Source organism: Octodon degus, unplaced genomic scaffold (genome assembly GCF_000260255.1).
Source record: "Octodon degus isolate 3935 unplaced genomic scaffold, OctDeg1.0 scaffold00076, whole genome shotgun sequence".
NCBI lineage: Eukaryota > Metazoa > Chordata > Mammalia > Rodentia > Octodontidae > Octodon > Octodon degus.
The window spans coordinates 590882-617686 of record NW_004524652.1 but is presented as its reverse complement, the minus strand read 5'-3'; the positions used below and the strand labels follow the sequence as shown (position 1 = coordinate 617686).

General features: G+C 58.0%; 2 protein-coding genes across 14 annotated transcripts in view; one reads left to right on the top strand and one right to left on the bottom strand.

Moving 5' to 3' along the window:
* Fbrsl1 (fibrosin like 1) overlaps positions 1-5960 on the top strand; it is a 55729-nt gene extending 49769 nt beyond the window's left edge. For 6 of the 12 annotated variants that reach the window (XM_023720455.1, XM_023720450.1, XM_023720444.1 and 3 more), the window contains 10 exons: positions 209-259; positions 337-432; positions 1183-1251; positions 1367-1396; positions 1478-1600; positions 2522-2651; positions 3581-3658; positions 3766-3849; positions 3931-4117; positions 5201-5960. In XM_023720455.1, coding sequence (XP_023576223.1) covers positions 209-259; positions 337-432; positions 1183-1251; positions 1367-1396; positions 1478-1600; positions 2522-2651; positions 3581-3658; positions 3766-3849; positions 3931-4117; positions 5201-5627 — 1275 coding nt within the window. In that variant the 3' untranslated portion in view covers positions 5628-5960. The remainder of the gene's footprint in view (positions 1-208; positions 260-336; positions 433-1182; positions 1252-1366; positions 1397-1477; positions 1601-2521; positions 2652-3580; positions 3659-3765; positions 3850-3930; positions 4118-5200) is intronic. The other 6 variants (XM_023720452.1, XM_023720453.1, XM_023720449.1 and 3 more) reach the window with 4 other exon arrangements.
* Positions 5961-14586: 8626 nt separating this feature from the next.
* Lrcol1 (leucine rich colipase like 1) lies at positions 14587-18240 on the bottom strand. 2 transcript variants are annotated; one of them, XM_004635951.2, is made up of 5 exons: positions 17941-18240; positions 17219-17344; positions 17010-17135; positions 16818-16939; positions 14587-15021 (listed from the first exon to the last, which is right to left on the bottom strand). In XM_004635951.2, exons 1-5 carry the CDS (start codon positions 18022-18024, stop codon positions 15015-15017), a joined length of 465 nt encoding a protein of 154 aa, XP_004636008.2. In that variant the 5' UTR covers positions 18025-18240; the 3' UTR covers positions 14587-15014. The 2 variants fall into 2 exon arrangements, with proteins under 2 accessions (XP_004636008.2, XP_023576360.1); XM_023720592.1 differs by lacking the exon at positions 16818-16939.
* Between the last annotated feature and the right edge of the window lie 8565 nt (positions 18241-26805).

Sequence of the window (26805 nt, the reverse complement as noted above, 5' to 3'; positions counted from 1 at the left end):
CGGAGCCCGGGCCTACTCACTTGTCCCCAACAGGGCTTTGTGCCTTCTTCAGGGCTTCACGGGGTGCTCTGGGAGCCTGGACACAGCCGCTGTGGGCTACCCATCCTGGGAGGCAGAGTCCTAGCCACTGCCCACCCGGCCAGCGGGGGCAGGCACCAGGCCCCTGAGGGCATCAGACATGAAGCTTCACCTTTTCCTTCCCTTGCAGTTTGACAAGTTCTCGCCCAGGCTGGACAGCCCCTACTTCCGACATTCCACTGTGAGTCCCTGTGTGCAGGCCCGGGGCTGGGGCACCGTAGGGGCTCCGAGGACTAGCACCCTCTCTTGTTCTTGCAGCTCTTCCCGGCCTTCCCCTCTGCTGTCCCGGGGCTACCCACCCTACTTGCACATGCCAGCCCCTTTGGGTCCCTGCAGGGCGCTTTCCAGCCCAAGGTACCAGCCATGCTGGCCAGAGGTTTGGGGGTCAGGGTGGGACTTGGGAGAACAGGGTTCTGGACCAGAGGTATTCATGACAAGGGTGACAGCCTGTGGAGAAGAGCTTCCTGCACATGCCCACTACTTGTGGGGTTCAGCCCTGGTGTAGAAGGTGTTTGACATGGGCCATCTACATAGCAGGAGGTTATGCACCTTCTCTGACCTGGACAAGGACATTCTGAGTAGTCCCTTGGGTAGCCAGATTCTACAAGGTTTAGTGAGACTGACCACTAAGGAAGGAACATCAGTGTCAGCCCTGGTGACCTCCACCTGCTGCTCCCAGCTGCCCCAATGCCTGAGGTGGCCCAGGCTTCTTCTGGGTCCCCAACTCTGCAGAGCCCCTGGGCTGGTAGCACTTGTCACAGATGGCCAGAAAGGGTCCCTAAGACCCAGCCCCAGAGGACAAGGGCTCAGGTCCCCACACTGCCACAGCAAAGAAAGCAGGCAGCCACCATCTTCCCCAGGAGAAAATAAGAACTGAAAGACCCAGGACCTGGGCATGAGTGTGAGGGACCCAGCCTTGGCCTCTGCTATATGTCCTCTGCTGCCCACATGGCAGCCCTGCCCCCAGCGTGGGCCTGACTAGGATGGGTGGTCCCTGTCTGGCCAGCCACCCTATGCCTCGGCAGACCCTGGACTGGGGTGTGGTGGCCGCCCAGGTGGGGCCACCTCTTAGTCACACATTTCTTTCGCTCTGTCCCACCTCAGACTGCAAACCCGATCCAGGTTCCAGGCCGAGCCAGTGCCGTCCACACGCTCCTGCAGAAAGCCCCTGGGGTAGGTGTCCACACCTGCTCGCTCCCTCCTGGGTCTGCGCTGGTTTGGATGCTGTCCTGCTGTGCTCTTGTTCTGGCAGAGTCGGCCATCACTTCCCTCTGCTCTGTCCCCACAGGTGACTGACCCATACCGGACGGCAATCAGGGTGAGTATGGGCATAGGCAGGTGCCCCTTGTGGCCCGGGTGCCTATGAGGGGCCCTCTCAGCTCTTCTTGTCCCGCTGCAGAAGCCAGGGAAGTGGTGTGCAGTGCACGTGCAGATCGCCTGGCAGATCCTCCACCACCAGCAGAAGGTGAGGGTGAGGCGGACACAGGCCCTCAGCCTCGCGTGCTGGCACGGGCGTGCACAGGTGGGTGGGGAGATCCCGGGAGGCCAGTCAGCCCATGGGGCCCCTGCCCAGCGTGGCCTGTGGCATCGTGATTCTAGAAGTTCTCACACCTTCTGCACATGTGGAAGAAGTTGAGTCCCCAGCAGCCCTGTGTGACACACATGCATGGGTGGCCCTCAGGAGACACAAGAGGCTGGAATGGGGTGTCGGTGCAGTGGGACTTCCATGGAGAGCAGGGCCTGCAGAGTTTGGGCTCTGCCTGGCTGCCCTTAGGGCTGGAGTGAGGGCCTACCCCATGGCAGGGAGTGGCCCTCCCACCTGGCCCCAGACCCCCACTTGGGGACTAGAAGCTGGGCCTAGTGAGGCTAGTACTCGGAGGCTGAGGCTGGAGGACCACTGAGTTCAGAGCCAGCCTGTGGTGAGCTTAAGCTAGCCTGAGTTGCATAGCAGGACCCTGTCTCAAAAAGGCCGGGCGCGGTGGTGCATACCTGTAACCCTAGCACTTGGAAGGGTAAAGTTGGAGGATCACTGGCAGTTCAGGCCGGGTTCTGCAGTGGGTAAAAGCCATACTGAACTGCACAGCAGGACCCCGTCTCAAAATGAACATAACCCGGAGATAACCTGGCCTACCAGCTAGGCCCCTGTGAGGCTGAGGCGCCAGCAAGTCTGAGGGGCAGGCAGTTTCATTTTGCTTGACTTTAATAAATTCAGCTTCTAAAACAAGTCTGCATTCTGTCCTCGGAAGCCCAGAGCCGGTGGGCTGTGATGCACTTCACAGAACTCAGAGCAGAGGCCAGATGAGATGCTGCTCAGGCTGCACGGCTGCTGGGCGGGCCCCGGGGGTCGGGCCCCCGGGGTGCAGGAGGGCGCTGGGGGTCAGGCCCCGGGGGTGCAGAAGGGCGCTGGGCGGCAGCTGGCCACACACACGTTCTTCCTCCACAGCTGCAGCTGGACCCCCACAAGCTGGAGGTGGGCACCAAGCTGGACCTGTCCAGCAGGCCCCCTGCCCCAGGCATGTTCTCGGGGTCCCACTACCCACAGGACCTGGCCCAGCCTCTCTTCTCCAGCACAGGTGAGACCCAGGTGGCCAGAGCCCTTTCCTCCCATGTGCCTGGCCAGGATCCTGCCCCCGGGCATGGCTGTCCCGTGTCCTGAGGGCTCTTCGCCTGTCCCCACCCTGCACAGCACATTGCTCCTGAGGCCCTGCACCAGCCTTACTCTTCCTCAGACAGGTGAAGACCCCAGGGGTGACTCAGGAGGGACTGTGTTGTCCCCAGAGTGACATCATGGAGCAGTCAGTGGCAGGGAGCATGGTCTGTGGCAGCAGGAGGGCTGACCTGGTAGAGCAGGGCCTGGCAGGAAGCGCCCAGGGCCCAGAATCGTGGGTTCCAGGGCCAGCCTTGACGCCGGCTGAGCCAGCTGCACTGTCCTCATTCTCTGTCCGCTGCGTCCTGTGGGGTGGCTTGCTGATGGGGGTTACATGCAGATGAGGAGCTCTGAATGTTGCCCCAACCCCCTGAGGGTCCTCCTTCCTCGAATGCCATGTGCCCACAAGCAGCCCGACCCCGCCCAGCCGCAGCACAGACTGCCCTCACATCCCTCCACAGCCCAGCGTGCCACAGCTGTTCCCCACGTTTGGCTCTGGAGGCGTGTGGGTTGTTGGTGTGCTGGGCAGATGGGTATTGGCCAAGACCCAGCCTATGCCCTAGGCTGCGCTCACGCAGGGGTGGGGCGGGGGCCTCAGGAAGAGCCTGATCAGGGCTCTCTCGCTGGGCCTCTTTCCTTTGAGTTTCCTGCTGCGAGCACACGCCCGCCCCCTGGGGCCCAGGGGGGCCCTGGCTGCTGCTCACCTTTGTGCTCCAAGGCTTCTGCCTCACCCCCCTGGACACCCTCACCCCGCAGTGGGTGAAGGGATGGCGCTAGGCAGAGGCTCCCTAGGACGCTGCAGAAGGACACCCAGTGGCTCTCTAGGCCGCTGCCAACCTGGCTGCCCTCCCCCAGGTGCCACCCACCCTGCCACACACCCGCTGGGCCCCTCTGTCCATCATGCCAGCTTCCTGCCTGCCGCCCACCTGACAGGTAGGTTCCCTGAGGGTAGGAAGGTCAGGTTGGCACCTGTGGGCTGGAGTTGAGCTGGATGGGGGGATGCTGGCCCAGCTGCAGACCCTGACCCCCACTGCCTGCAGACCCTTTCAGCAGATCGGGCACCTTTGGGGGCCTGGGCAGCCTGGGCAGCCATGCCTTCGGAGGGCTGGGCAGCCACATGCTGGGTGAGTAATCCCTGGCTGGGTCCTGGGCCAGGACAGGGTGGCTTTGGGAGGCCTGGCTGCTGACTTGTGCCCCCTCACCAGCTCCGGGGGGCGGCATCTTCACCTCCAAGGAGGGCTCCCCCTTGCACAGTCTACCTGGCCCACACGAGGCCTGGAGCCGGCTGCACCGGGTGTCGCCCCCATGGCCCAAGCCCACTGATGTGCTGAGCAGCCGCAGTCGGGAGCCCCAGGAGCTGGAGCTGGAGCCAGGCTGCGAGGAGCACGAGCGGTGAGTGCAGTCTGTCTCCTTGAGGGCCCTTTCCTCTCTCCACCCAGCCACTCACCCCCTTCCTTCCCTGTCCTCCGCCCCCACCTACCATGAAGCTGAGGCTCCCCTTGGTCCCCTGAGCTTTGTCTGGGCACATCTTTCCAGTCTCCGGGGTTGGGGGGAGGTAGGAAGACCCCGCACGGGGGCAACAGGCACCTGAGTGCAGACACTGTCCTAAGTTGCAGCTGTAGGAACACAATGAACGACCCACCTCCCTTGGCCTGGGGAGGCAGACAAGAGGGGCTGCTCCTGGGGCCAGACCCAGTGTGCTGCTGCCTGACCCGGAATCCACGGAGCACAAGGCTCCCCTTAGTCTGTGTGGACTGTGAGGAGGAGCAGCAGACTGTGCCAGGCGAGGCCCCCCACCTGGCTGCCCCTGCCCCAGGACCCCACATCCTCTCCACTTGCTTCCTGAGTCCTGACCTCACAGGATCCCTGAGAATGATAGGTGGATGGCAGGGCAGGCATCTCTCCGCCTCAGGTGCACAGACCAGGGGACCCCAGGAAGGGGCAACATGCTGGTCTGCATGGCAGGAGGGACCCTGGGAAGAGGCAGAGTGGCTGAGGTCCTGAGCTGTGGGCCTGGGGGTCCAAGAGGAGGGAGGGGACAGACTTGTGCCCCGTGGCTGTGGGAACCTGAAGCCAGCCACACCCCACGGGGCCTACTGAGGGTGGTGGTGCCAGGCAGGGGTGAGCCCAGACCTGGCCAAGGTGACAGAGTCTGGGTGGGCCGGCCTTGGCTGGGTTCTCTGCTGCAGGCCCCAGGGGGCGTGGGGACATCAGTTCCCACGCCTGGGTGACTACAGTTGGTGAACCCCAAGGGCACAGGGCATTGGACTTAGTGGTCAGACCCCTATGAGAGAGGAATTGAGCCAGGGTTGGCCCCTCCAGTGGAGAGCTTTGCTGCCTGCCCATGTCACATGCGTGCAGAGGACAGGGCCTGGCACGAAGCGACCCAGGGTGCCAAAGGGTCCCATCTCACAGGATACTGCCAGCCGGGCTGTGCGGGGACCTCAGCAAATGTCATCCTCCACGCCCTTCTAGAGACTTCCTGGAGAAGACGCGCCTGCCTCGGCCCCTGGTGCCGCACGCCCTACTTCTGTGTGCTCCGGAGCCCTGTGTGAAGGACGCCAGCTCTCCGGGGCTGGCGCAGGAGGATGGCGCCATGCTGGCTATGCGCCCACCGTCGCCCTGCAGCCAGGCGGCCCTGGGTGACAGCCTGCACATGAGCAGCCTCCTGGGCCGCGAGCTCCCACCCAGCACCAACGCCGTCAAGGTGAAGGAGGAGCACGGGGAGGGCACTGCTGCAGGTCCAGGCTTGGGCTGCGACCATGACCTCAACCTGGCGCTGCACACGCCGCCCCCGCTGGTGGCCGCGCCCGGGGTCCCTGCACGCCCCAGGCCCGCACCGCTGCCTGGGGAGCCCCGAGAGTACCCGGCTCGCACCCCACACGAGGTAGAGGCCCGGTAGCCCCCGCGGATGCAGCTGGGGGCGCGTTGGGCAGAGTAGGCCGTCGAAACCCTGCTTTGTACTTTCCCACAGGTGAGAAGCGTTTTTAATGGTTTTGTACTTTCTTAATTTTGTGCTCCTCAGACGTTTAACCAAAACCTGATTTCTAGTTGGGGTTTGGGACTCACTGGACTCGGCGCCCTTTCCAGCCCCAGGTCTCGTCTTATTTATGGAGAGAGGAGGGCGGCCTTGCCGTCCATGCACTGTGAGGCCACCAGGCCCGGCCCTGTCCTCCCTCGGCCCTTGGAGCCGAGGCCGCAGGTCTATATTAAAGTAATGGTAGTGTACAAAGCTTTGGCTTTTGCCTTCTTCTACGATGCAGAAGTATAAGAGGGTTTCTTTTGTGGTTTGTTAATATAAAGTGACGTTGTTAAATTCCCAACCTTGGAAGTCCTCATAAAAAGCTTCCAGAACCCTGTGGCTGTGTTTAATATGGTCGCGAACATGCCACTGCCAGTCGAAAACGCCCTCAGGTCAGCGGTGATGGTGGCAGTGCCTGTCTGCCGGGCAAGACCACTGTCTGGGGACCAGGCACCTCGTGGCCTCCCACCTGAGCCTGGGTCCTCCCCACAGTGGCCTCAGGACAGGCCCAGCCTCTGCTGCTGCTGCTGCTCCCTGCGGCGTCCAGGCAGGCAGCGTTAGCTGCGAGAACAAACCTTGGACACTGCTGAGCCTGCAAGGTCTTCACAATGTCTGTGCCAGCCAAGTAGAACGTGGACACCCAGCAGTCTAGAGGGTGGTCAGAGCAGACGTGGCGCGTGCGTTTCTCTCTTGTGCATCTGTCAGTCGTGCCTGCTGTCTGTGCCTCTGCCTGGCTCCATTTGGTTTTTTATTTTGGTTCTGGGGATGGAACCTAGGGAAACCACCACAGCTTTCTGTTTTTTTCATCTTGAGACAGGGTCTCCCCAAGTTGCCCAAGCTGATCTCCAGCTTTCTGTCTTCCTGCCTCAGTTTCTTCAGTGCTGGGATCACAGGGGCGCCCCCTTCGTACTCGGCTTTACTAACTATCCCACGAGCACCTGTGTGCCTTCACCAGCCTCGTGGGTTCCTGTCCACTCAGCTGTCTGCTCTGTTCCGCTCCTGCCCTCAGCCCCACTTCCTGCTACAGCCTGCGGCTGACATTCTGCTCACATGTCCATCAGTGAAGATAAATGCAGCTTTGGTTGCAAATGACATGTGGTCCTTTGTCTTGTGTTCCACCTTGGCCTGTGGCCCGGGGCTGGAGTGCCAGGGAGGCTGGATGCAGCACTCGTGGGCAGCAGGTTGTGGCCACTCCCTGCCGTTGCTGGCTGGGCTCTCGCCCCTTCACTGTGACGCCCGTGCCGCTGGCCTGGGCCTCCCGCACAGCATGTACCCACCAGGCTTCCTGTGTGGAGCCCATTACCTCCTGAGTCTGCTGGTCACCAGGGCATACACACCTGCAAGGGGTGGCAGCCTACCCTGTTCAGGGGAAGGTGCACCTTGCACCCGAAAAGGAAGAGGCCACGTGAGTGTGACAAGTGTGGCCTCCAAGAGGCGCCAGGCACTCAGTGTGTGCTGGTCTGTCTGAGCACACGGGCCCGACCCATCAATCCTGTCGTTGGGGTGGCAGCCTGGGCTCGGGACTGAGGAGGCTGACGGGTGTGCAGTGCCCAGCATGAGGGTGCAAAAGTGGGCCCCCAAGGGGCCAGCCAAATAGCTCAGCGTATTAAAGCACCTGCAAGCAGGCGCAGGGGCTGGGGGCTCAACTCGGGGGCCTGCTGAGCCTGCTCTGCCCCGGGGCATGATGAGATGGCAGCTGGGCGTGGTGGCACACACCTGTGATCCCAGCTTTTGGGAGGCTGTAAACAAGCAGATCACTACAAGTCCCGCCTAGTAGTGAGACCCTGAACACCCTGTAGACTCTTCCCTAAAATACAAAAAAGTGGGGGGCACCCAGTAAGCACCATCTACCCCCGCTGGACCACACCCTGTGCTCCCCCAGGGTCAGTCCCGGCTGCTGACAGGCCCCTCACAGTGCACCAGGGCTCCTGAGTGACCTGCATCAGAGCCAGCATCCACACTTTCCTGGTCAACACCAACATTTATGGTGGTTGGGTTCTGTCCACTCTGGGCTCAATTTGGTTGGGTGTGGAGGCCTCCCTGCTTTGAGGTCACAGTGATGAGGACCCCTATGTCTTCAGAATGCCCCCCGAAGGGCAAGGAGCACCTGACCGCGAGGGCCCACTACCCCAGAACGCAAGGTGCAGCTCCAAGACACCCTCCACCTCCTCTACCCTGGTGGTCTTTCAGGCAGCCTCCCTCAGCTCCACCAGCCAGGCTGCGGACAAGGCTGTAGGCCACAACCGGGCCTGAGCAGAGCGTGAGGACTCAGCGGTCTCGAACCAGAGGTGGCAGGTGAAAAGCTACAGCACCTGCTGCCCACAGCCAGTCTTGGGGTGCGCGGGGCTGAGGGTGCAGTCGGGATGGTGCTTGCTGAGGACGTGGAGGCTGGGTGTGTTTCTGCTGCGCTGGAGAGCTGTGGGCAGGGAGCAGGGATGGAGCCCGGCCCTTCCTGCCGCCCGCTGGGGGACCCTGGGAAGGTGTAGCCTCAGCCCGGCCCCTGGCCAAACGCAAGCAGCTTGTCTCTCCCATGGCTCTTCGCCATCTCCAGCTCCTCTGTAGCCAGCTTGGGCCTGACTTCTGGACAGTTAGAGAAGGTTTGGGGAGGTTGAGGCACCCAGCTGCCCCCGGCTGGGCGAGGGGGGACAGAGGCCATCTCTCTGTCAGACTCCTGGGTTGCTCGCCCATCTGAGTGACAAGCAACATCAGAGCCCACGGACTCCACGGCGTGGCCATTGCCAGAAGCTCTGCTGCAGATGTGGATCCTGCACCCGACCTGGACCAGAGCCAGCAGTGCTGTGCACCACGGGGACTCTTCCTGAGGTGTCCGCCATCCCCATCAAGGCTGCACACTGAGGACAGCCAGCTTCTGCCTTGGCTGCAGATCCACCTCAGGGCTCCTGCCCAGGCTACAGACCCAGCTAGGAAGAGATCTGACCCTGCAGGCGGCCGAGTCGCCCTGCACAAGAGGGGTGGCAGGAGCCTACCCGCCCTCCCTTGGGCAGCCATGCCCCGTGGGTTCTGCACAGACAGTCAGGAGCGGTCTGGCCCAGCCTCAGGCCCCAGGAATCATGTGTCCTTCCTCCTGGCTGCCCACCGCTCTGCCCATCCTTCCTCCCTCCCTTGGGTCTTGGGCCTTGTGGGCCACAGAGCAGCACCTCCCCTGGGAGGGCACAGGCCATCTCCAGGCCAAGGCCCACTTTCCTTCCAGAGCAGTGAGCAGACCACACAGGGGCCCTTTGCACGTGGTCCGAGCAAAGCGATTGCCTCGGCTTCTGCTGCAGTGTCCGGTGTGCCAGCTCACAGTGCACATGGTGAAGAGTCTGCAGCCACTGCTGGCCACATCCACAGGCAGGACTCAGCTCCCTGCACTCCAGCTGTGCACAAATCCCCCACTCCTAGAAGACCTGGGCTGTGGGTGAGGAGCAAAAGTGGCCAGAGCGGGAAGGCAGGTAATGGGCTGAGGAGCAGGACAGGCTCCGCCGGCACAGCCTACACTGCCGTCATGGGGGCTCTGCCACTCAGTGAAAGAAAGCAGAGACTGGGCTGGTGAGATGGCTCAGTGGTCTAAAGCACCTACTTAGAACAAGCTTAGCAAAGCACAGGGACCGCGGTTCAATCCCCCAGCACCACATGCCAGCCAGCCCTGCCCCCTGGTGGGCTGAGCTGGCCACACACACACACACACACACACACACACACACACACACACACACATAAATAAATTAAAAAAAAAAAAATTAAGAAAGCAGAGACTGCATCGGCCGCTTTCTCCGTGGAAAAGTAGCTACAGGGGCTCTGCAAAGGTGTCTCGATGGCCAGATGGGCTGGCGGGTCGTGGGTGTTCGGGTGGGCGTCTCGATGGCCAGATGGGCTGGCGGGTCGTGGGTGTTCGGGTGGGTAAGTGGATGGGATATGGATGGTGGGTGATGGACAGGTGCCTGTCCGGTGGGTGGATAGGCAGGCGAGTGAGTAGGTGCACACCGGTGGAAGTGGGTGGAAGACAGGGAGTTGTGTGCTCCATCCTTAGTCGCCATCCCAGCCTGTTGCTCTCCTGGTCTGAGCATCTCACCAGCCTGTGCCTGGGTAGCTCTGAGGTCTGCACTTCCCCCACCACAGACCCTAAGCAGACCAGCAGCCCTGCAGGAAGCCAGGACCCCACAGGCTGCCCCCACACACAGGAGCTGTTTCTCACAGCAGGTGTCTAGGGTTGGGCCTCTTCCCACAGGGCCTACACCCTCGATGTGGTGGAGGGAGCCAGCCTGTCATCAGCTGTCTTGGGGTACAAGGGAGGGGGACACAAGGATTTACGTGGCCACGCTGACCCCTGCTTTCGGGCCGCGTGACCGTCACAGGTTGAAGCCGAGTGCAGGGCACTGCTCTCAGCTTGGCTGTTCCACAGGGAACTTGCATTACGGCGTGAATGGAGGTGCTGGGAATTCTCTTCACACTGAGCACTGGAGCTGTCACCACGTGGCTTGCACACGCTCTGCCTCGATCTCAGAAGGCATGTGCTTCTCCTCTAGGTCAGAGGCTCTTTGGCCACAGTGCTCTTCACAGTCTGAGTGGGAGCCAGCCAGTTACATGCCTCCTCAGATGCTTCCTGCGGCCTCTGCCTCTCAGTTCTGGAACTGAAGCACCCCGGGGACACAGGAGCCATGAGTTCTTGGGTTCTGGGCTCTGGCTCATCAGAGCTTCAATTCACAGCCCCTGCGGGGCCGGGCGGCCTCTGCAGCCGACTCTTGTCAGCCCCTGTGCTTGCTGCGCAGCCGTATGCCATGTGGCGTGGCTTTGCTGCTGGGGACCTGCAGCGCTCCCCTCCCCCGTGGCACCCCCTCTTCACAGTCCTGAGGGCGGGGCGCACTTTCTGACTTGAAGGCAACGTCTCTCCACCTGAGGCTCGCTGCCCTCTCTGTCAGTCAGACTCGTCTGCATTCTCATTTCTGCAGAGACACACTGCTGAGTGCTCCCCTTCCCTCCGGGTCTCTCCTCACCCAGTCAGGAATCGGAAACGATGGTCCTAGAAACCCTCTAGAAACTCCCTTCTATCCCTCTCACCTTCCCCTGAATGCCGCCCCAATGTGGCCCTATGGGAAGAAGGGGCTGCTGCTGGGTGGGGTTCTCCCTGACTCCCCTCCATCTTTACCGACAGAGGCCCAGGCACCGGGCCTCCCTCCAGCCCCAGGGACATTCAACCCCCAGCGCGCTTGCCAGGGGCAGCCTGCAGGCTTCCCTCTTGGGAGATGAATGGGGGGACCTGGACAGAGGCCTTCCTCTCCCTCTGCTCCCCGAAAACTCGCTTTGTGGTCACTTGGCTCCTGCTGAAGCCATTTGGTAGTATGGTGATGAACGAAGGGCCACCTCGCACCCCAGGCTGAGCAGTCAGCGCAGAGCTGGTGTGGAAGGCCTAGTTGAGGGCTGTTGCCAGCAGCACAAAAAGAGGAGAGGAAGACAGTGTGCTGTCAGTTCTCCTGAAGAAGCCTATCACGCTGGCTTCCCTAATACGAACTCAGCTATTCTCATCACTGGAGGAGCTGAGCGCCTCACCGGCACTGAGGATGGCCACAGTTCACTTCAGGGCAGAGCTGGTCCTCACCTTAGCCTCACTCCCTGGCTCCAGGGCAGGTCCCTCAGCCTGCTGCCCAGATCCTTCACCCTTCTGGGACAGACTTTCCATCTTCCACCGCTGACCTTTGGGCCCTCCCTGTGCAGATCCTGGTACAGACTTGCCTTGAACGTTGTTGTGGGCTCTAGGCCTCCCACTGGACACGAGGAGGACATCGCCCTGGGCTCTAGGTCTTTAGCTGGACTCATGCAGGACATTGCCGTGGGGTCTAGGCCCTCTGTTGGATTCTTGGGGTCTCTAGCGGGAGGACGGATTTTCTACACTCTTTTTCCATTTGATCCTTTGGGTGAATATTATAAAACAGTCCCAGGGCCAGGGAGATGGCTCAGTGGAACAAGTGCTTCCCTGGCAAGCACAAAGGCCTGAGTTCAATCCCTGGTTCCACCAAAAAAAAAAAAAAAAAAAAAAAAAAAGTCCCATAAATGATGTGTCCTGCTTCCCTTGCAAACCCTAAGACAAGTAGAGAAACCCAGGCCAGCTTTGGAAGAGAAGACCACACTCAAAGGACACTTTGGCCAGAGCGGGCCAGCTCTGACCCACATGGATCTGTCTTGCTAATGCCAGGATGGGACGGACACGAGGCTGCCAACCCTGGGACCTTGGGGCATTTACAGTGTGCACATGATGCACACCTGTGATTCTAGCTACTTGGAAAACTGAGGCAGAAGAATGGTAAGTTCCCAGTCAGGACGCTGAGGCAGATGGAAGCCAGCTAGGCAACTCAGCAAGACCCTCCCTCAACAGACTAAGCAGGGGCTGGAGCACGGCTCATGGTGAGTGCTTGCGGGCACCCCGTGGCCCTGGATTCCATCCTGGCAACACAGAAATCAGTGTCTGAGGCCCAGAGGTCACCTCGGTCATGCCAGCTGCACAATGGGCCCTGCAGCCCCACGCCTGCCAGTCTGTAGGCCAGGTGTCCAGGACCTCCGGGGAGTAGACAGTGAGGGCTTTTGGGTCCCCACTCATGGCCTGACCACCTGCTATGGCCTCTCCACCTGGGGGTCCGTTTAGGAACCCGGGGCACAAACCCCCATCACATAGTGGAGAAGCCTGGAGGCAGTGGTGCCGGCTGCCTGACTGATGACACTCACAGGGTGCTGGGCAGATTTGTGGTGTGTCTCACTGGGACCTTTACAAACTCCATGGCTAAGGGCCAGCCACATAGCTCAATGGATTAAAGCACCTGCCAGCAGGCCCAGGGGTCAGGGGTTCAATCCCCGGGCCTGCTGTGCCAACTCCGCCCCGGGGCATGCTTAGATGGAGATTAAGACTGGGCATGGTGGTGGGCACCTATAATCCCAGCTCTTGGAAGGCTGTAAACAGGAGAATCACTATGAGTCCAATCTAGTAGTAAGACCCTGAACACCCTGTAGACCCTTCCCTAAAATACAGAAAAAAGGAAAAACAAAACAAAACAAAACAAAAAAACTCCATGGCTAGCTGGGCATGGTGGTGCACACCTACAATCCCAGAACTCGTGAGACAGAGGCAGGAGGGATGCCATGAATCCAAGGCCAGCCTAAATTACAAAGCAAGACGCTGTTTCGAAAAATAAAGTAAAAGTAAAATGTCCATGGCATGACAACACGATAAAATATAGCTGAATCCCCCTCCAAAAGTGAAATCAGAGAAATGGTGGATTCCCTTTCCCAGGAGCACCCTGACAGGTGCTTACACATCTGCCTGCAGCTTGAAGGGCCTGACATGCAAGGCTGGTGGGTCTCCACGCCGTCCACCATGTCCTCCGTGGCACGTCCTCCGTGGCGCGTCCTCCGTGGCGCCACAGTCCCCAGCCCATGCTCATGTGCACAGAGATTTGCAGAATGGAAGTCAGCGCAGGCAGAGCTTCCTGGGAGGGGGCTGCCCATGTCTCCTTGCTCCCTGTCAGGGCCTCAGTGCGGCCTGCATCCCTGTGCAGAGGAACCCTGGGCAGGCGGCCTCCAGTAGGCACAGAGCTGTGCTGCCCCCTGGTGGCATTTTGGAAATGCACAGCTGGAGCTCTGTGCAGCCGCTGCGCCCCTGAAAACATTAGGCTTCTTTTTTTTAAAAAAAAAGAAAAATTTTATTTGTGTGTGTGTGTGTGTGTGTGTGTGGCCAGCTCAGCCCACCAGTGGGCGGGGCTGGCTGGCATGTGGTGCTGGGGGATTGAACCGCGGTCCCTGTGCTTTGCCAAGCTTGTTCCAAGTAGGTGCTTTAGACCACTGAGCCATCTCTCCAGCCCCTAATTTTTTTTTAATTTATTTTATTTATTAGCATTTTATGTTGTTTTTTGATTTTTTTTTTAATTTTTGGCGGAACCGGGGATTGAACTCAGACCCTTGCGCTTGCCAAGGAAGCGCTTATTCCACTGAGCCATCTCCCAGGCCCCTAGCATTAGTTTTAAATTGAAGAAAAGATAACTGGCTCTTCTCGATGAGATTAAATTGGTTAGTTTTCTATTCTTTCTGTAGAAAATATAAAATTATCCTATAAACATGTGATCAAAGACTATGAAGTCAGAAAAGTAAAGGTAAAACTGTCATAGAGACAAAACCCATAGAACTGGAGAATCATACGCTGCTTCTCCAAAGTCATGGTTTGCGTGGTTCCTTCACTGTGATTAATGCCTGTGTCACACTGGCCAACGCACTATGCGTCTGGGCCTGGGATACACGGGGGGTGGGGGGAGCCGTGCTGGGGACCTCAGGAACAGCACAGGACCCTGAGAGACAGGGACAGTCCTAAGACGAGGCATGAGTGAGCACCCTCAGCCCAGGCGGACCCACAGGGAGGGGTTGCCAGGCATCCGGCAGACAGCAGGGCTCAGGGAACCCAGTCCAGGCAACTCTGTGGAGCAGGTGTAGACAACAGAGGCTCCAGGACACAAGGCTGGGTGTGACTCAGGCTCTGACACCCCAGGTGGGCACCGCATCTGGGCATGGCTTAGAAACCTGGGGACCAGGGCAGGCCAAATAGCTCAGCAGATTAAAGAGCCTGCTTAGGCAGAGGCGGGGACCAACTGTTAGAGCCCCTGGCCCGCCTTGTCTTCCTCGGACCCAGGGCACGCCGAGACAGGTTGAGACTGGGAGTGGTGGTGCGCACCTATAATCCCAGCACTTGGGAGGCTGTAAACAGGAGGATCACTACAAGTCCGATTACGCGGTGAGACCCCGTACACCCTGTCCTAAATACAAAAAGAAAGAAAGAAAGAAGCCAACCTGGGGACCAGAGGGGAGGAAGTGGCTTCTGCAGCCTCAGCCACCAGGGGGAGATTGGAGGAGGAGGTTAGCAGCCCCGGCACATGGTCCTGTGTTCTGGAACATTCTGTACTCAGGTAGGCTGTTTTCACCCCCGGTGAGAAGAGTGGCCCTTGCATCCCCTGTGGCAGGGAGGGGTGCAGAGTGCCTCCCGCGCTAGGCAAGTCGGGAGGTGCCTGAGTCGGACCTTCGCACCCCCACCTGTGCATCGAGCCATCAGGGCGTTTATTTATGAGCTGGACCTCACATCGCAGACCTGCATATGGTGCTCACCAGCGCCACATCATTGGCGCTATGGCAGTGCCTCTGACCTCGAGGCTCCCAGGGCCAAGAAGGCATAGCTCCTTGTGGCCAAGGCCAAGCCAGCACGTCAGGGTCCAGGTCTGGTCCTGCGGTAGACTCAGGTCACTGCCTGAAAGAAAGGCCAAGAATGAGAGCAGCATGTAGGAGAGGGAACAGACAGTGCGGCTGGCCCATAGGGATGCCACAGCAGTGGGACATGGCTCCCCCTCAACCCCCAGGGCACCTGAGGAGCCAGGCTGAAAACTCCCACCAGGTCCTGAGCCCAGAGGCAAACCAGTGGGCCTAGCCCACAGCCCTGCCACAAACCCTGACTTCATGCTGGGTCCCGCATGTCTGGGCCTGAAGCCCTGGGGAGAGGAGTGAGAGAAGCTCCCTCGCTGGCAGTGTGCCAGCCTCCTGCTCACAGACAGACACACAGACACGCAGACACACAGAGGTCCACAGCGATCAACAGAGACACAAATACACACAGATCCGCCCTCCGTGACACACGGGTGTTGGCCTGCATGAGGCTCTCGCCCGCGCTTGCCGTGGCCTCCCCACCCCGGGCTCTCGCCTGCACTCGCCGTGGCCTCCCCACCCCGGGCTCTCTCCTGCACTCGCCGTGGCCTCCCCACCCCAGGCTCTCACCCTGGTCCCAAGGGAGCCCGCACTGCCTTCTGGCCATCACGAGGCCCAGTGCCAGGCTCAGAGGCCCCACTGGGGCTCTGCCCCTTCCTGTGGACATCCTGAGGTGACCTGTGAAAATGGTTCTCTACTCTCTTGACCCAGAAAACCCCACAAAATCATGCAAATCAAGAGGCTCAGGGCTGGTGAGATGGCTCAGTGGTCTAAAGCACCTACTTAGAACAAGCTTAAGCTAAACAAAGCCCAGGGACCGCGGTTCAATCCCCCAGCACCACATGCCAGCCAGCCCCGCCCCCTGGTGGGCTGAGCTGTCCACACACACACAAAATAAATAAATAAATAAATATTAAAAAAAAAAAAAAAAAAGAGGCTCAAATCTTTCCGTTCACTTTAAGAACCCGCGTGAAACTGCCCGGCCACCAAGGGCACGCATATCTGAAAGGCCACCAAGTATCTGAAGGACGTCACATTAAAGAAGCAAAGAGTGCCATTCCGGCGTTACAATGGTGGAGTTGGTGGGTGTGTCCAGGCCAAACAGTGGCGCTGGACGCAGGGCCAGTAGCTCAAAAAGAGTGCTGAGTTTTTGCTGCACATGCTTAAAAATGCCGCGTAATGCTGAGCTTAAGGGTTTAGGTGCAGATTCTTGGGTTATTGAGCATATCTAGGTGAACACAGCACCCAAGATGCGCCGCCGCCGTACTTACAGAGCTCATGGCTGGATTAACCCATCCACGAGCTCCCCTGCCACACTGAGATGATCCTTACTGAAAAGGAACAAATTGTTCCTAAACCAGAGGAGGAGGTTCCACAGAAGAAAAAGATATCCCAGAAGAAACAAAAACTTATGGCATGGGAATAAACTAGGCATAAAATAAATGCAAATAGGGGCTGGTGAGATGGCTCAGTGGTCTAAAGCACCTACTTAGAACAAGCTAAACTAAGCAAAGCACAGGGACCGCGGTTCAATCCCCCAGCACCACATACCAGCCAGCCCCGCCCCCTGGTGGGCTGAGCTGGCCACACACACACAAAATAAATAAATAAATAAATAAATAAATAAATAAATCGAGTACCAATAAATAAACTATGCAAAAAAGTTTTTAAAAAAATAAATAAATGCAAATAAAAGTTAAAAAAAAAAAAAAAGCAGCAGCCTCACTGGCCCACGCTGTGCAGCTGCCCCACACCCTCACACACGTGGCGGCCTTGGCCCTGCACCCGCCCGCCTGGTCGGGACACCACCTCCATGTCACCCCTGCCTTCCCACAGGAGACTTACTGGGGCAAGCACTGGGCCAGAACCCCACTGCGGGGCGTGCAGCGGTAGGGACTTGAGTCCACTTGCCGGATGCAGCACTGACTCAGGCACTCGTGGTGGCTCCTGCAGAGGTCCCCTTTGAGCTGGGGACAGGGCCAGGGTCAGCACCAGGGGCAGGGCTGGGCCACTTCTCAGGGACAGGGCTCTGCCCACCTTGCGCCAGGGCACACACTGCAGGAAGATGGTCTTGGGCATGCAGGCCCGCATCATGCCAAGCCCGATCTGGACGCAGCAGTTGCTCTGGCATTCCCAGTGGTGGTCGCACTGGTAGTCGTTGGGCTGTGGGGCAGGAGCAAGGTCTCCACGTGGCCACTTCCCACCCCGTGCTCACCCTCACCTCCCACACTACGCAGGCCACGCACCTTGTGCCACGGGGAACAGTGCTGAAAGAAGGTCTGGGCAGTGCAGAACCGCTGTGGGTTCAAGCTGTTGGGGACACAGCAGCCGCTCCGGCACTCCTGATGCTCCTCACAGGGCTCCCCCATGCCCTGTAACACAGGCTCGCCAGGCCAGCGCCACCCCCTCTGCCCAGCCACCATCCCACTCAGGACCCAGCATGGAGCCAGGGGGCAGAAGGCTGGGAGGACTTCAGTGGTGGCTGGAACCGTGCTGGGAGGGAACAGGGAGGCTGGAGGGAGCAAGAATGGGCCATGGAACACGGGCCAGAAAGGTTGTTCCTGGAGCTTGCGGCACCCCGTTCTGCTGCCTGTCACCTGACATGGCCCAGGGGAGGAGGCCGAGGCTCAGAGAGGCTGTGTAACTTGCTATGGTCACACAGCTAACCAGGACCTGAAGCAGAGACCACCACGGGGGATAAAAGAGCACACTGATTGGGGCTGCACTCAGGGTTTCCTGGAGAGACAGAGCCAGGGCAGGTGAGGAAGGGACAGAGGAGGAGCCTGAGGTGCCGGGTTGGCAGGAAGCAGTGTGGGGAGCAGTCGGGGAGGGAGCCAATAGCCCAGGGCTGGCAGTGGGGATGTGCGGGCTCGGGGCAGCGGGGATGCAGGGGCGGGCACTTCACCATGTTGCCACCCATGAGGCTCCCCCCTCCTGGGCTAGGCAGGCAGGTGCCACCAGTGCTCACCTTGTTCCAGGCCTCTGGCCCCGAGGCCGCCCAGAGCAGCAGCAGCAGCGGCCTCCACAGCCACATCCAGGCCACACCAGCCATCGCTCTGCTGGCCTGCAGGGTTGCAGGCTGAGTGGGGTGGGTGCCCAGGTGCCCTGGCCTCCTGCCCTCCTCTCCTTCCTCTCCCACGCTATACCAAAATCAATGAGTTGTATTTTCTATGCAGCTCAGGTTTATAGAAAAAATATGCAGAAAACCAAGCTGCTAGGTCCTGCCCCTTGTCATGATCACCCAAGTGTGACAGGCTGGAGCCCTGCGTTGAGCTAAATCCTGGCTTGCTCAGGCACTGGCTGCAGTGAGGATGACACAGAGGCCACGTGTCCACCTTCCTGCCACCCTCCCTGCCACCTGCCCTGCACATCTGGACTCTGCTCCAGAAATGGAGCTACCATCTGCAAGCCCTTCCAACTGGTTCCTGTCACTCAGCAAGACAAATTTAAGGCCACTTTTGTCCTTTTCTAGCTGGAGAGCTCACTGGTTTCTAATCCAGAAGTAAAAATGGCTTTTAAACGGCCCTTTTGGAGCTGGTGAGATGGCTCAGTGGTCTAAAGCACCTACTTGGAACAAGCTTGGGAAAGCACAGGGACCACGGTTCGATCCCCCAGCACCACATGCCAGCCAGCCCCGCCCTGGTGGACTGAGCTGGCCACACACACACACACACACAATAAATAAATAAATAAATGTTTAAAAAAATTATTTATTATTAAATGGCCCTTTCTTTCAGGGAAGGACTGCGACCTTCATTAATCTAAATGAGCATGGCTGCCAAGCCGAGGAGGCTGCAGGCAGCTGGTGGCTCCCGGACCTCACTGTGGACTCCTGTTGCCCTTTGTGTTGTGCCCCTCAGGGTCCTCTGTACAAGTGACTGTCACTCTGCCCAGTGTCCTACCAGACACAAAATGGGGCGTGGTGGGCTGGAGAGGGTAGTGTTCCTCATTGTGCAGCTGGGAAGAGACGCTTCCATCTGCTGTCACCAAGAAGAAGACAGACAGAAGACAGAGCAGTGGAGGCCCCCAGGCGCAGCGCATACACACCCCTTTCCAATGCTCTGTGCGGCAGCACCGCTGCCCAACACCCGGCAGGGCATCTGCCTGGGCTCCGTGGGGCCCACTCCCTAAGTGCTTTCAGCTCAATACTCGCATTTATTTTCTTCAAAGTTTCTCCTTCAGGGTCCAGGGAGATGGCTCAGTGGAATAAGCTCTTGCCTGGCAAGCACAGGGTCCTGAGTTCAATTCCCGGTACGCAAAAAAGAAAAAAAAAAAAAAAAAAAAAAACACCAAGTTTCTCCAATATGTGCTTGCTTGGCATCTCCATGCTGGCCCCTGGCTGGGACATGCCACCTTCAGTAAGGCTCACTGCCAACACAAGAGGCAGCAACAGTGCCGGCTGTTCACTGGTGCTTGCTTGGTGGCAGAGCATGGTGGCAGGAATCTTGCTTCAGGGAGGCCAAAGCAGACGGCTCTAGGAGGCTGAGGCTGGGAGGTTCTTTTTTTTTTTTTTTTAATAAGAGCTTTTTTTTAAAAAAAATTATTCATTTGTGGGGGGGGCAGCTCAGCCCACCAGGGGGCGGGGCTGGCTGGCATGTGGTGCTGGGGGATTGAACCGCGGTCCCTGTGCTTTGCTAAGCTTGTTCTAAGTAGGTGCTTTAGACCACTGAGCCATCTCACCAGCCCCTGGGAGGTTCTTTTGCTCGTTTGTTTGAATAGGTCCCCTGCAGGTTCCTTTGTGCAGGCAGCCAGGAGGATACAGCACCCTCACTGCTGTGCAGAGACTCGCTGTGCAGCTGCCTCTGGGAGCCACAAGGCCGGCCTATGCTCTTCCTGCACTTGGAGTTGAGGCCGCCAGTGCTCAAGCCTTCTGGTCTGGGCTCAGCCTCGGGCTCCACAGAGCCCTCAGGTGGAGCGCTGGCTGTCCAATTCACACCCTGCTCTGTGACATCAGAGTGGGCTCCACCTGAGAGGGCCACATCCTCAGCCTGGCATCTTGATGTCAAATCCGTGCCACTTAGGGTCTGGTTTCATGTCAGTCTTGACGGAGCAAGGACCCAGGGAGGAGGAGATGGGGGCAGTTCTTCGGGGTGACAACGAGGACAGTCACGTGCTTCAGCAGACCTGAAACAACCATCTTTGTCGCATTGTCCGAGGCAAGAGGATGAGGGCCAGGCAGGCCCTAAGCGGACATGCTGCTCACCCACGGACACCCACGCTTCTGCAGGGTCTGTTGTGATGGTCACAGCAGACACCACACGTGAGGTCTTGTTACTGCCTGGCTTGCTTTGTGGGGTGGACAGAGCAGCTCAACCCCAACCTGACAACATTTACGCCTCCGGCCCCAGGGAACTCCATTTGGTCCCAAGAAGTAGGCAGACGTGTGCAGGCCAAGGAAACCCAGCAGGACTTGGGGCTGCAGCCTAGCACCCTCGGCCCTAGAGGCCAACATCAGCAGGGACCAGGGTTCCTGTGGCTTTGCCCGCCTACCTCCCACGGGGACCACAGGAGAAGGCCAGGTGCGCTCAGGCTAATCTGCTGGATGCCCCACGTTCCACAACATGGCCAAGAGATGAAGCAGCCCCAGATGCCCAGGAGGATCCCACTCGGTAGGTCACAGTGCACGCAAGTGTGTGGGTGGACAGGGTCACCACAGAGCTGCAGCCTGGGTGAGCCTGTGGGCAGTTCACTGAAATGAGCCGCGTAGGTCGACACTGTGGGACTCATGGAGTCCTGGGAGGGGCAGACCCAGACCAAGCCCCAGCCCCAGGCAAGGTGGTGGTGCCCAGCTGGGAGGGTGAGCAGGCTGAAGTCCAGCTGTGTGGGAGGACAGTGGAACACGCAGAGCACAGACCGTGCTCAGCTCCCTGGAACAACCCACGAGTGCTTAGCTTTCTTGCTTGCTTTCTTTTCTTTTTTCTTTCTTTCTTTTTTTTTTTTTTTTGTACCAGCGATCAAACTCAGGACCTTGTGCTTGCCATGCAGGTGCTTGTGCTGCTGAGCTGTGTCACCGGCCCTGCTTGGCTTTCTGCTTGGGCAGAGGCATTGATGCCCTGCAGCTGAGCTGTGCTACCAGAAAGCCACTGCCCCTCATGCTTTTGAGTATTCTGTCCCCACGGGGCTCTTTTCTGAGTTTGCTCCTACCCACTCCCACTCCCTCTGCATCTCAGTGGCCTCTGGATTCAGACCCTCAGTGCACTCAGTAAAAGCAAGAAAGGAATCCCACCAGGGATGTCACAAATTCCAAGGAGAAATCTCCTGGCCTCTGACGCCATTTGCAATGCGAGTTCTTCCATGGGTACCAAGCAGCAGAAGCTGGCTCGCCACCTGCGCCACCATGAGGAGGTATCGCCAGTGAAGTGTACCCTGGAGGCACATGGCTTGGCTTATCTCAGGGACATTTGGTGCTAAGCACAAGCCCCTCAGGTCCACTCTGAGCAAGGCAGATGCCTGCAGGTTCCCCCTGGGGCTGAGATGCTGTCAGTGGGAGATGTTTGTGGGCCTGATGTGGTTGGGCACTCAGTGGCTCCACCTGTCCTGTTAGAAGAGAGGCCAGCTCTGCCTCTGTGCACCCCCAGCTGCCATGGGGCCCCCGTGCCTTGCTCAGAGGTGAGGCCAGTTCACCTGCTGCTTTGTCCTCTGAAGGAGGAGGAGGAGTTGCTCACGGAGGAGTTGCTGAGCTCTGTCCACCACCACGGCACTCTCCTGTTCACCCAAAGGGACCGATTGCGCCAGGACTCCGCCTCCATATGACTGGCCACACAGGTGGGTAGAAGCCACCACAACCTCATCTAGCAACCACGGCTTTCCTTCTCTGTCCCTATCCAACCAGGACCACCCAGAGGCTGCCAAACACCCCTAGACAGGCACACGGGACGCCAGCTCCTCAAGGCCACCTATTCCCCAACACAGGTCCGCATCACACAAACCTGCTCATGCTCAAGGTGGGAGGCGGCTGCCTCCCAGGGGTTCCCCTGCCTCTTCTGTCCACTCTGTTTCTCCCAGAGCACGTGGCGTGGGTCTCTCACCTGTCTGATTTCTGGTCAACCAAGTGGCGGGCTTGCAGAGGAAAGAGCTCTCTTCAGGGCGGCTTGGTGCTGCCTGGTGTTGGCCCTGCTCAACAGGTAGGTGGGGCGGGGACTCAGCAGGCAAGACAGGGCAGCTGGCAAGGGTTCAGACCAGTAGGCTGTGGCCTCTGCTGCCAAGCATCACAGGGGGTCTGAATCGTGCAGAACGAGGGGTGAGGGGCACCAGGAAGCAGCTGGCAGAGGGCAAGTCCCAGCCGGCAGCGTGTGGAGGGGCTCATGACATCCATTCTCCAGCCAGCAGCACAGAGTGAGCGAGCCTCCAGCAGTCATGACTGGAAAAGCAGGTACTCACCCCACCGTGAGCCGGTGTCCAGCAGGCTGCCCAGGCAGCAGTCTGGGTGCTGGGGCCCTGCAGGCCACAAGCTCAAGGGCAGCTAGCTTCCTCCCCAGCTGGCACCTGGAGGGCAGCTAGCACCCCTCGTCCTCTGCAACTCTTCTGGTGGCTTTGACGTCTGGAGCTACAGGCCCTTCTGATCCCACACAGAGGCCACAGCTTCACTTCCAGGACACTGGCAGCCAGCAGAGCCCAGAATAGCCCTAGGCAGGGTGGGCCAGAGAGCAGTGGCTAAAAAGATTAGCCTTAAAATGAAGCCAAGCACTCTGCGTGGAGATAATAAGAAGTATGCCTTGAGGGCACCCCGGGAATCAGTAAGACCCCACCTGTAGGCTCAAAGACCTAAAAGTGAAATTCTGTGCTTTGAGAAAGAGCTCCAAGGCAGCCCTGGATTTGGTTCAGAGTGCTGAGCTGTGAAGGCACCCAGGCTGCTGTAGGCATGATTCAAGGGGGCCTGACTATGACTCACGCTGGCTACAGTCCCTGGCATCACCCACAGTGTTGGCTTTATATGTATGCAGAATGCAAGAGGGCTCAAGGAGGCTTCCACGCAGATATCAGAAGGCCTGAGAGGTGTGGCCCAGGGAGGGTAGTGGGTGGATCTGAGAGGATGATGCTGAAAGTGTGATGGAGACCTAGAAAGTTAGGAAGCCAAGAACATGAAACATCTACTGAGGAAGGGACAGGAAGGAGTAAAGCTAACCCAAAAGAGAGGCCACGAGAAAAGCAAACGGCAAAGTTGTGGGGGTACAGCCATGCAAACCCTGTGAAGTTCATTTGGGTGCTGTACTTAAGGCTACAGAATTTCATGTTTGCCCTGATAGGTTTTGGTCTTGCTTTATTTTTATTTATTTATTTACTTACTTACTTATTTTTGGTGCCAGGACTACAACCCAGGACCTTGCACTTGCCATGCAGGCCGCGTGCCACGGAGCTGTAACCCTGGCCCTGGTCTTGCTTTAGGCTGACCCCTTTCTAGACCCCTGCGCTCCTTTTTGGAGTGGGAATGTTTATCCCGTGCCATTGTTACACTGACAGAATTTTTACAGGGCTCACAGCTACGAGCTCACCTTGAGTCTCAAAGGAGACTGGACTTTGCAGCAATGTTGAAACTGGTAAAACTGACAATTCAGAGATGAACTGAAGGTATTTTGCGTAAGGAAGAAGCACGAGTCTTTTGGGGACTGGGCGCAGAATGTCAGTCAGATTGAGTGTCCTCCCAAGGCCTCCTGCACTCAAGCGGCTCACAGGAGTGGGTGTGGGACACAAGGAGTGTGCTGCCAGGAGCACGGGCCTCGGGGCGTGCCCGGGAGGGTGCATGCTTGCCTCAGCTGCCCCCTTCTGCAGCCTGGCTGCCCTGCGGTGAGTGGCTGTTTTCTGCCAGGCCCCCACTATGCTGCTCCGCTGTGAAATGCACTGACCATGTGTGGACTGAGTCCTCTGCACCTGTGAGCCAGAATAACTCTCTCCTTTAAGCTGCAGGTGTCCCAGGTAACAGAAAAGTGAGTAATACAATAATGCAGTCTCTAAAATAGGGTAAGATGGGGGCCAGGGAGACGGTTCAGTAGAATAAGCCCTTGCCTGGCAAGCGCAAGGGCCTGAGTTCAATTCCGGGTTCTGCAAAAAATAAAAATAAAATAAAATAGGGTAAGATGAATTAATCACAGCACTAGCGTCACAATCATTCGATGGGGGCTGGGGTGGTGGTGCAGGCCTGTAACCCCAGCACTCCAGAGGCTGAGGCAGGAGGATTGCTATGAATTCAAGGCCAGCCTGAACTGAATAGTGAAAGCTATCCCAAAAAAAGAAAAAAAAATCATTTGTTGGGGAAAAAAGTGAACTGCAGTAAGTGGTGGTGGGCCAACAGGACACCCACATGGAAGGAGCTAAGGCAGGCCTCTTAGCTCACACCATACCCCAAAATTAACTCAGAATCCACCAAAACCTCAACTGAGGATCTAAAACCTATACAAATAAGACAAAAGCATAGGAGTGAATTTTTGTGACCTTAGATTTGGCAGTGGAGTCTTCGAAAGGACATCCAAAGCATAAGCAACAAGTTCACGGTATGGCAGCGCATCCCCATAACACCAGCACTTGGGAGGCAGAGGCAGGAGGGTCGCCGCGAGATCAGGGCCAGCCTGGGCTATGCAGGAAGGTCAAGCCAGCCTGAACTCACGACAGGGAGACCCTCTCGTTCTCTCTAAAAAACAAAAACAGAAACCCACGCAACGGAATCACTGCAGACACTACCACAGCGAGGGCAAGGCCTGAAGTGCTGCCCTCAGCGAACAGAGCCGCTGTAGCCAGACAGAAATTGTGGAGACAGAAAGCAGACGGGTTGTCGGCAGAGAGGAGAACCAGGGGTGACTGACCGCTTAAGGGTTTTATTCTGGGGTGCTGAGGATGTTTTGAAAGTGATCACACAGTGTCATGGATTTACCGAACGTCAGTGTTGACTTGAAAGCTGAGGTAGAAGAAACATAGGTAGAAAGGAGTCACAGAAAGCTGTAATTGCACCTTCAGGGGGACTGCAACAGCATGACAGTTGCCCAAAGTTGTGATTGCTTTTTCCTTTCCAAGAAACTCCAAAAAGAAGCCCCTAAGAGTCTTAAAGATACATACGCCTATTGGCAGGGCCCTCCTCTCCCTGCGCCCAAAGAGCTCCAGGCCTCGAATCCCACAGCCCCACCCTCAGGATCCCTCTCTGGGCAGCACATCCCGAATGCCAGACACTGGTGGCTGGGCTGCATTCCTTCCAGACTACCACAGAAGTCTGGGAAGAGATGTGGTATACATCGCTCTTGGGGGTGCCCCAGATACGCGGAAGCCTTGTGTCTGGCTGCACCTCGCCCTGTGAGCACCCACACTCCCTTGCAGGAGGCAGCACAGCCAGAAAGCAAGTTAATCTCCAGTGAGCACTGAGCAGTGAGTGCCCTCAGCCTATCAGGTTTCTGGGACCTTGCATGCACATACCAAGCAAGCAGGATATTCTGCAGGGCCAAGCTACATGTAAAGGTCACACCTATGCCTTGGAGTACAGGCTCCCTCCCCAGGGCCTGTAACACTTTCTTGGAGCTGATGCACCCAGACATCCTGTGAGCCTTCCAAAAGGACCAAGATCACGGACCCCTCGATGGACACTGAAGTGCTGAGAGGGACAGAGGGAGCCGACTAAAGACACCTTCTTGGTGGGTGCGGGAGTCACCCCCACCCTTTCCACCCAAGCCCTACAGAAGCCTCCGCCTCCACCAGATGCAAAGTCCTCTTTTGGGGTCGGCCAGATAGCTCTGCAGATCAAAGTGCCTGCTTAGGCAGATGCAGAGACTGGGGTTCGATTCCCAGCTTGCCGTGAAGCCCCACCCCCAGGGTGCACTGAGATAGGGATTGAAACTGGGTGTGGAGGCTGGTGAGATGGCTCTAAAGCACCTACTTAGAACAAGCTTAGCAAAGCGCAGGGACCGTGGTTCAATCCCCCAGCACCACATGCCAGCCAGCCCCGCCCCCTGGTGGGCTGAGCTGGCCACACACACACACACACACACAAATAAATAAATAATTTTTTTAAAAAAGAAAGAAACTGGGCGTGATGGCATGTGCCTGTAATCCCGGCGCTTGAGAGGCTGAAAACAGGATGACCACTAAGAGTCCAATCTGTGTAGTGAGACCCTGTAGACCCTAAATACATTTTTTAAAAAGTCTTTTCTTGGACTCGCCCACTGGTCTCTTCACTTCTCTAGATTCTTTGATCTCTCAGTGGCGGCCTCCTAGATATGTCCCTCTGTCCAAATGTCTGCTGTGCTTCCCATGGACACAGCCCGATTATGTCCTGCGACATGTTAGTGAGCCTACTGCCTACCCCCTGAGTGGGGTGACGAGGTCTTTTTGGGGGACAGCTTGGGCCTCATCCAATGATAGCATGGCTGAGCACTGCTCAGAGGCTATGTACCGCCTCTCCGTAAATAAGTATAAAATATTACTTTGTGAAATGGTGTTTTGGATTTCAAATAATGCAGGTGGGGATGGGATATAAAAGTTGAAAAAAGAAAAAAACTTTTGGATGGCTGAGGATAAAAAAAAAAATGGAGTGGAGCTCGGTGTAGTGCACACATCCCAAATCCCAGCACTCTTGAAAGGCTGAGGCAGGAGCTTCAATCGGAACCCAGCCTCGACAATTTAGCAACTTGAAACCAAGTTAAAAGGCGTCGAGGACGCAGGCGGCCTGGGGGTCCCGGCTCTCGCGCGTCCCGGTGGGAGTGCACAAGGTTTTCGTCCACCGCGCGCCTCGGGTCCGGGTCGCGCCCAGCCTCAGCGCAGGCGTCCCGCCCGGCCGCACCCCGCTCCGCTCCTCCCTCCCGCCGCCGGGCAGGCCCCGCCCGAGCTCCGGCCCGCCCACCTCGGGCACCTGCGG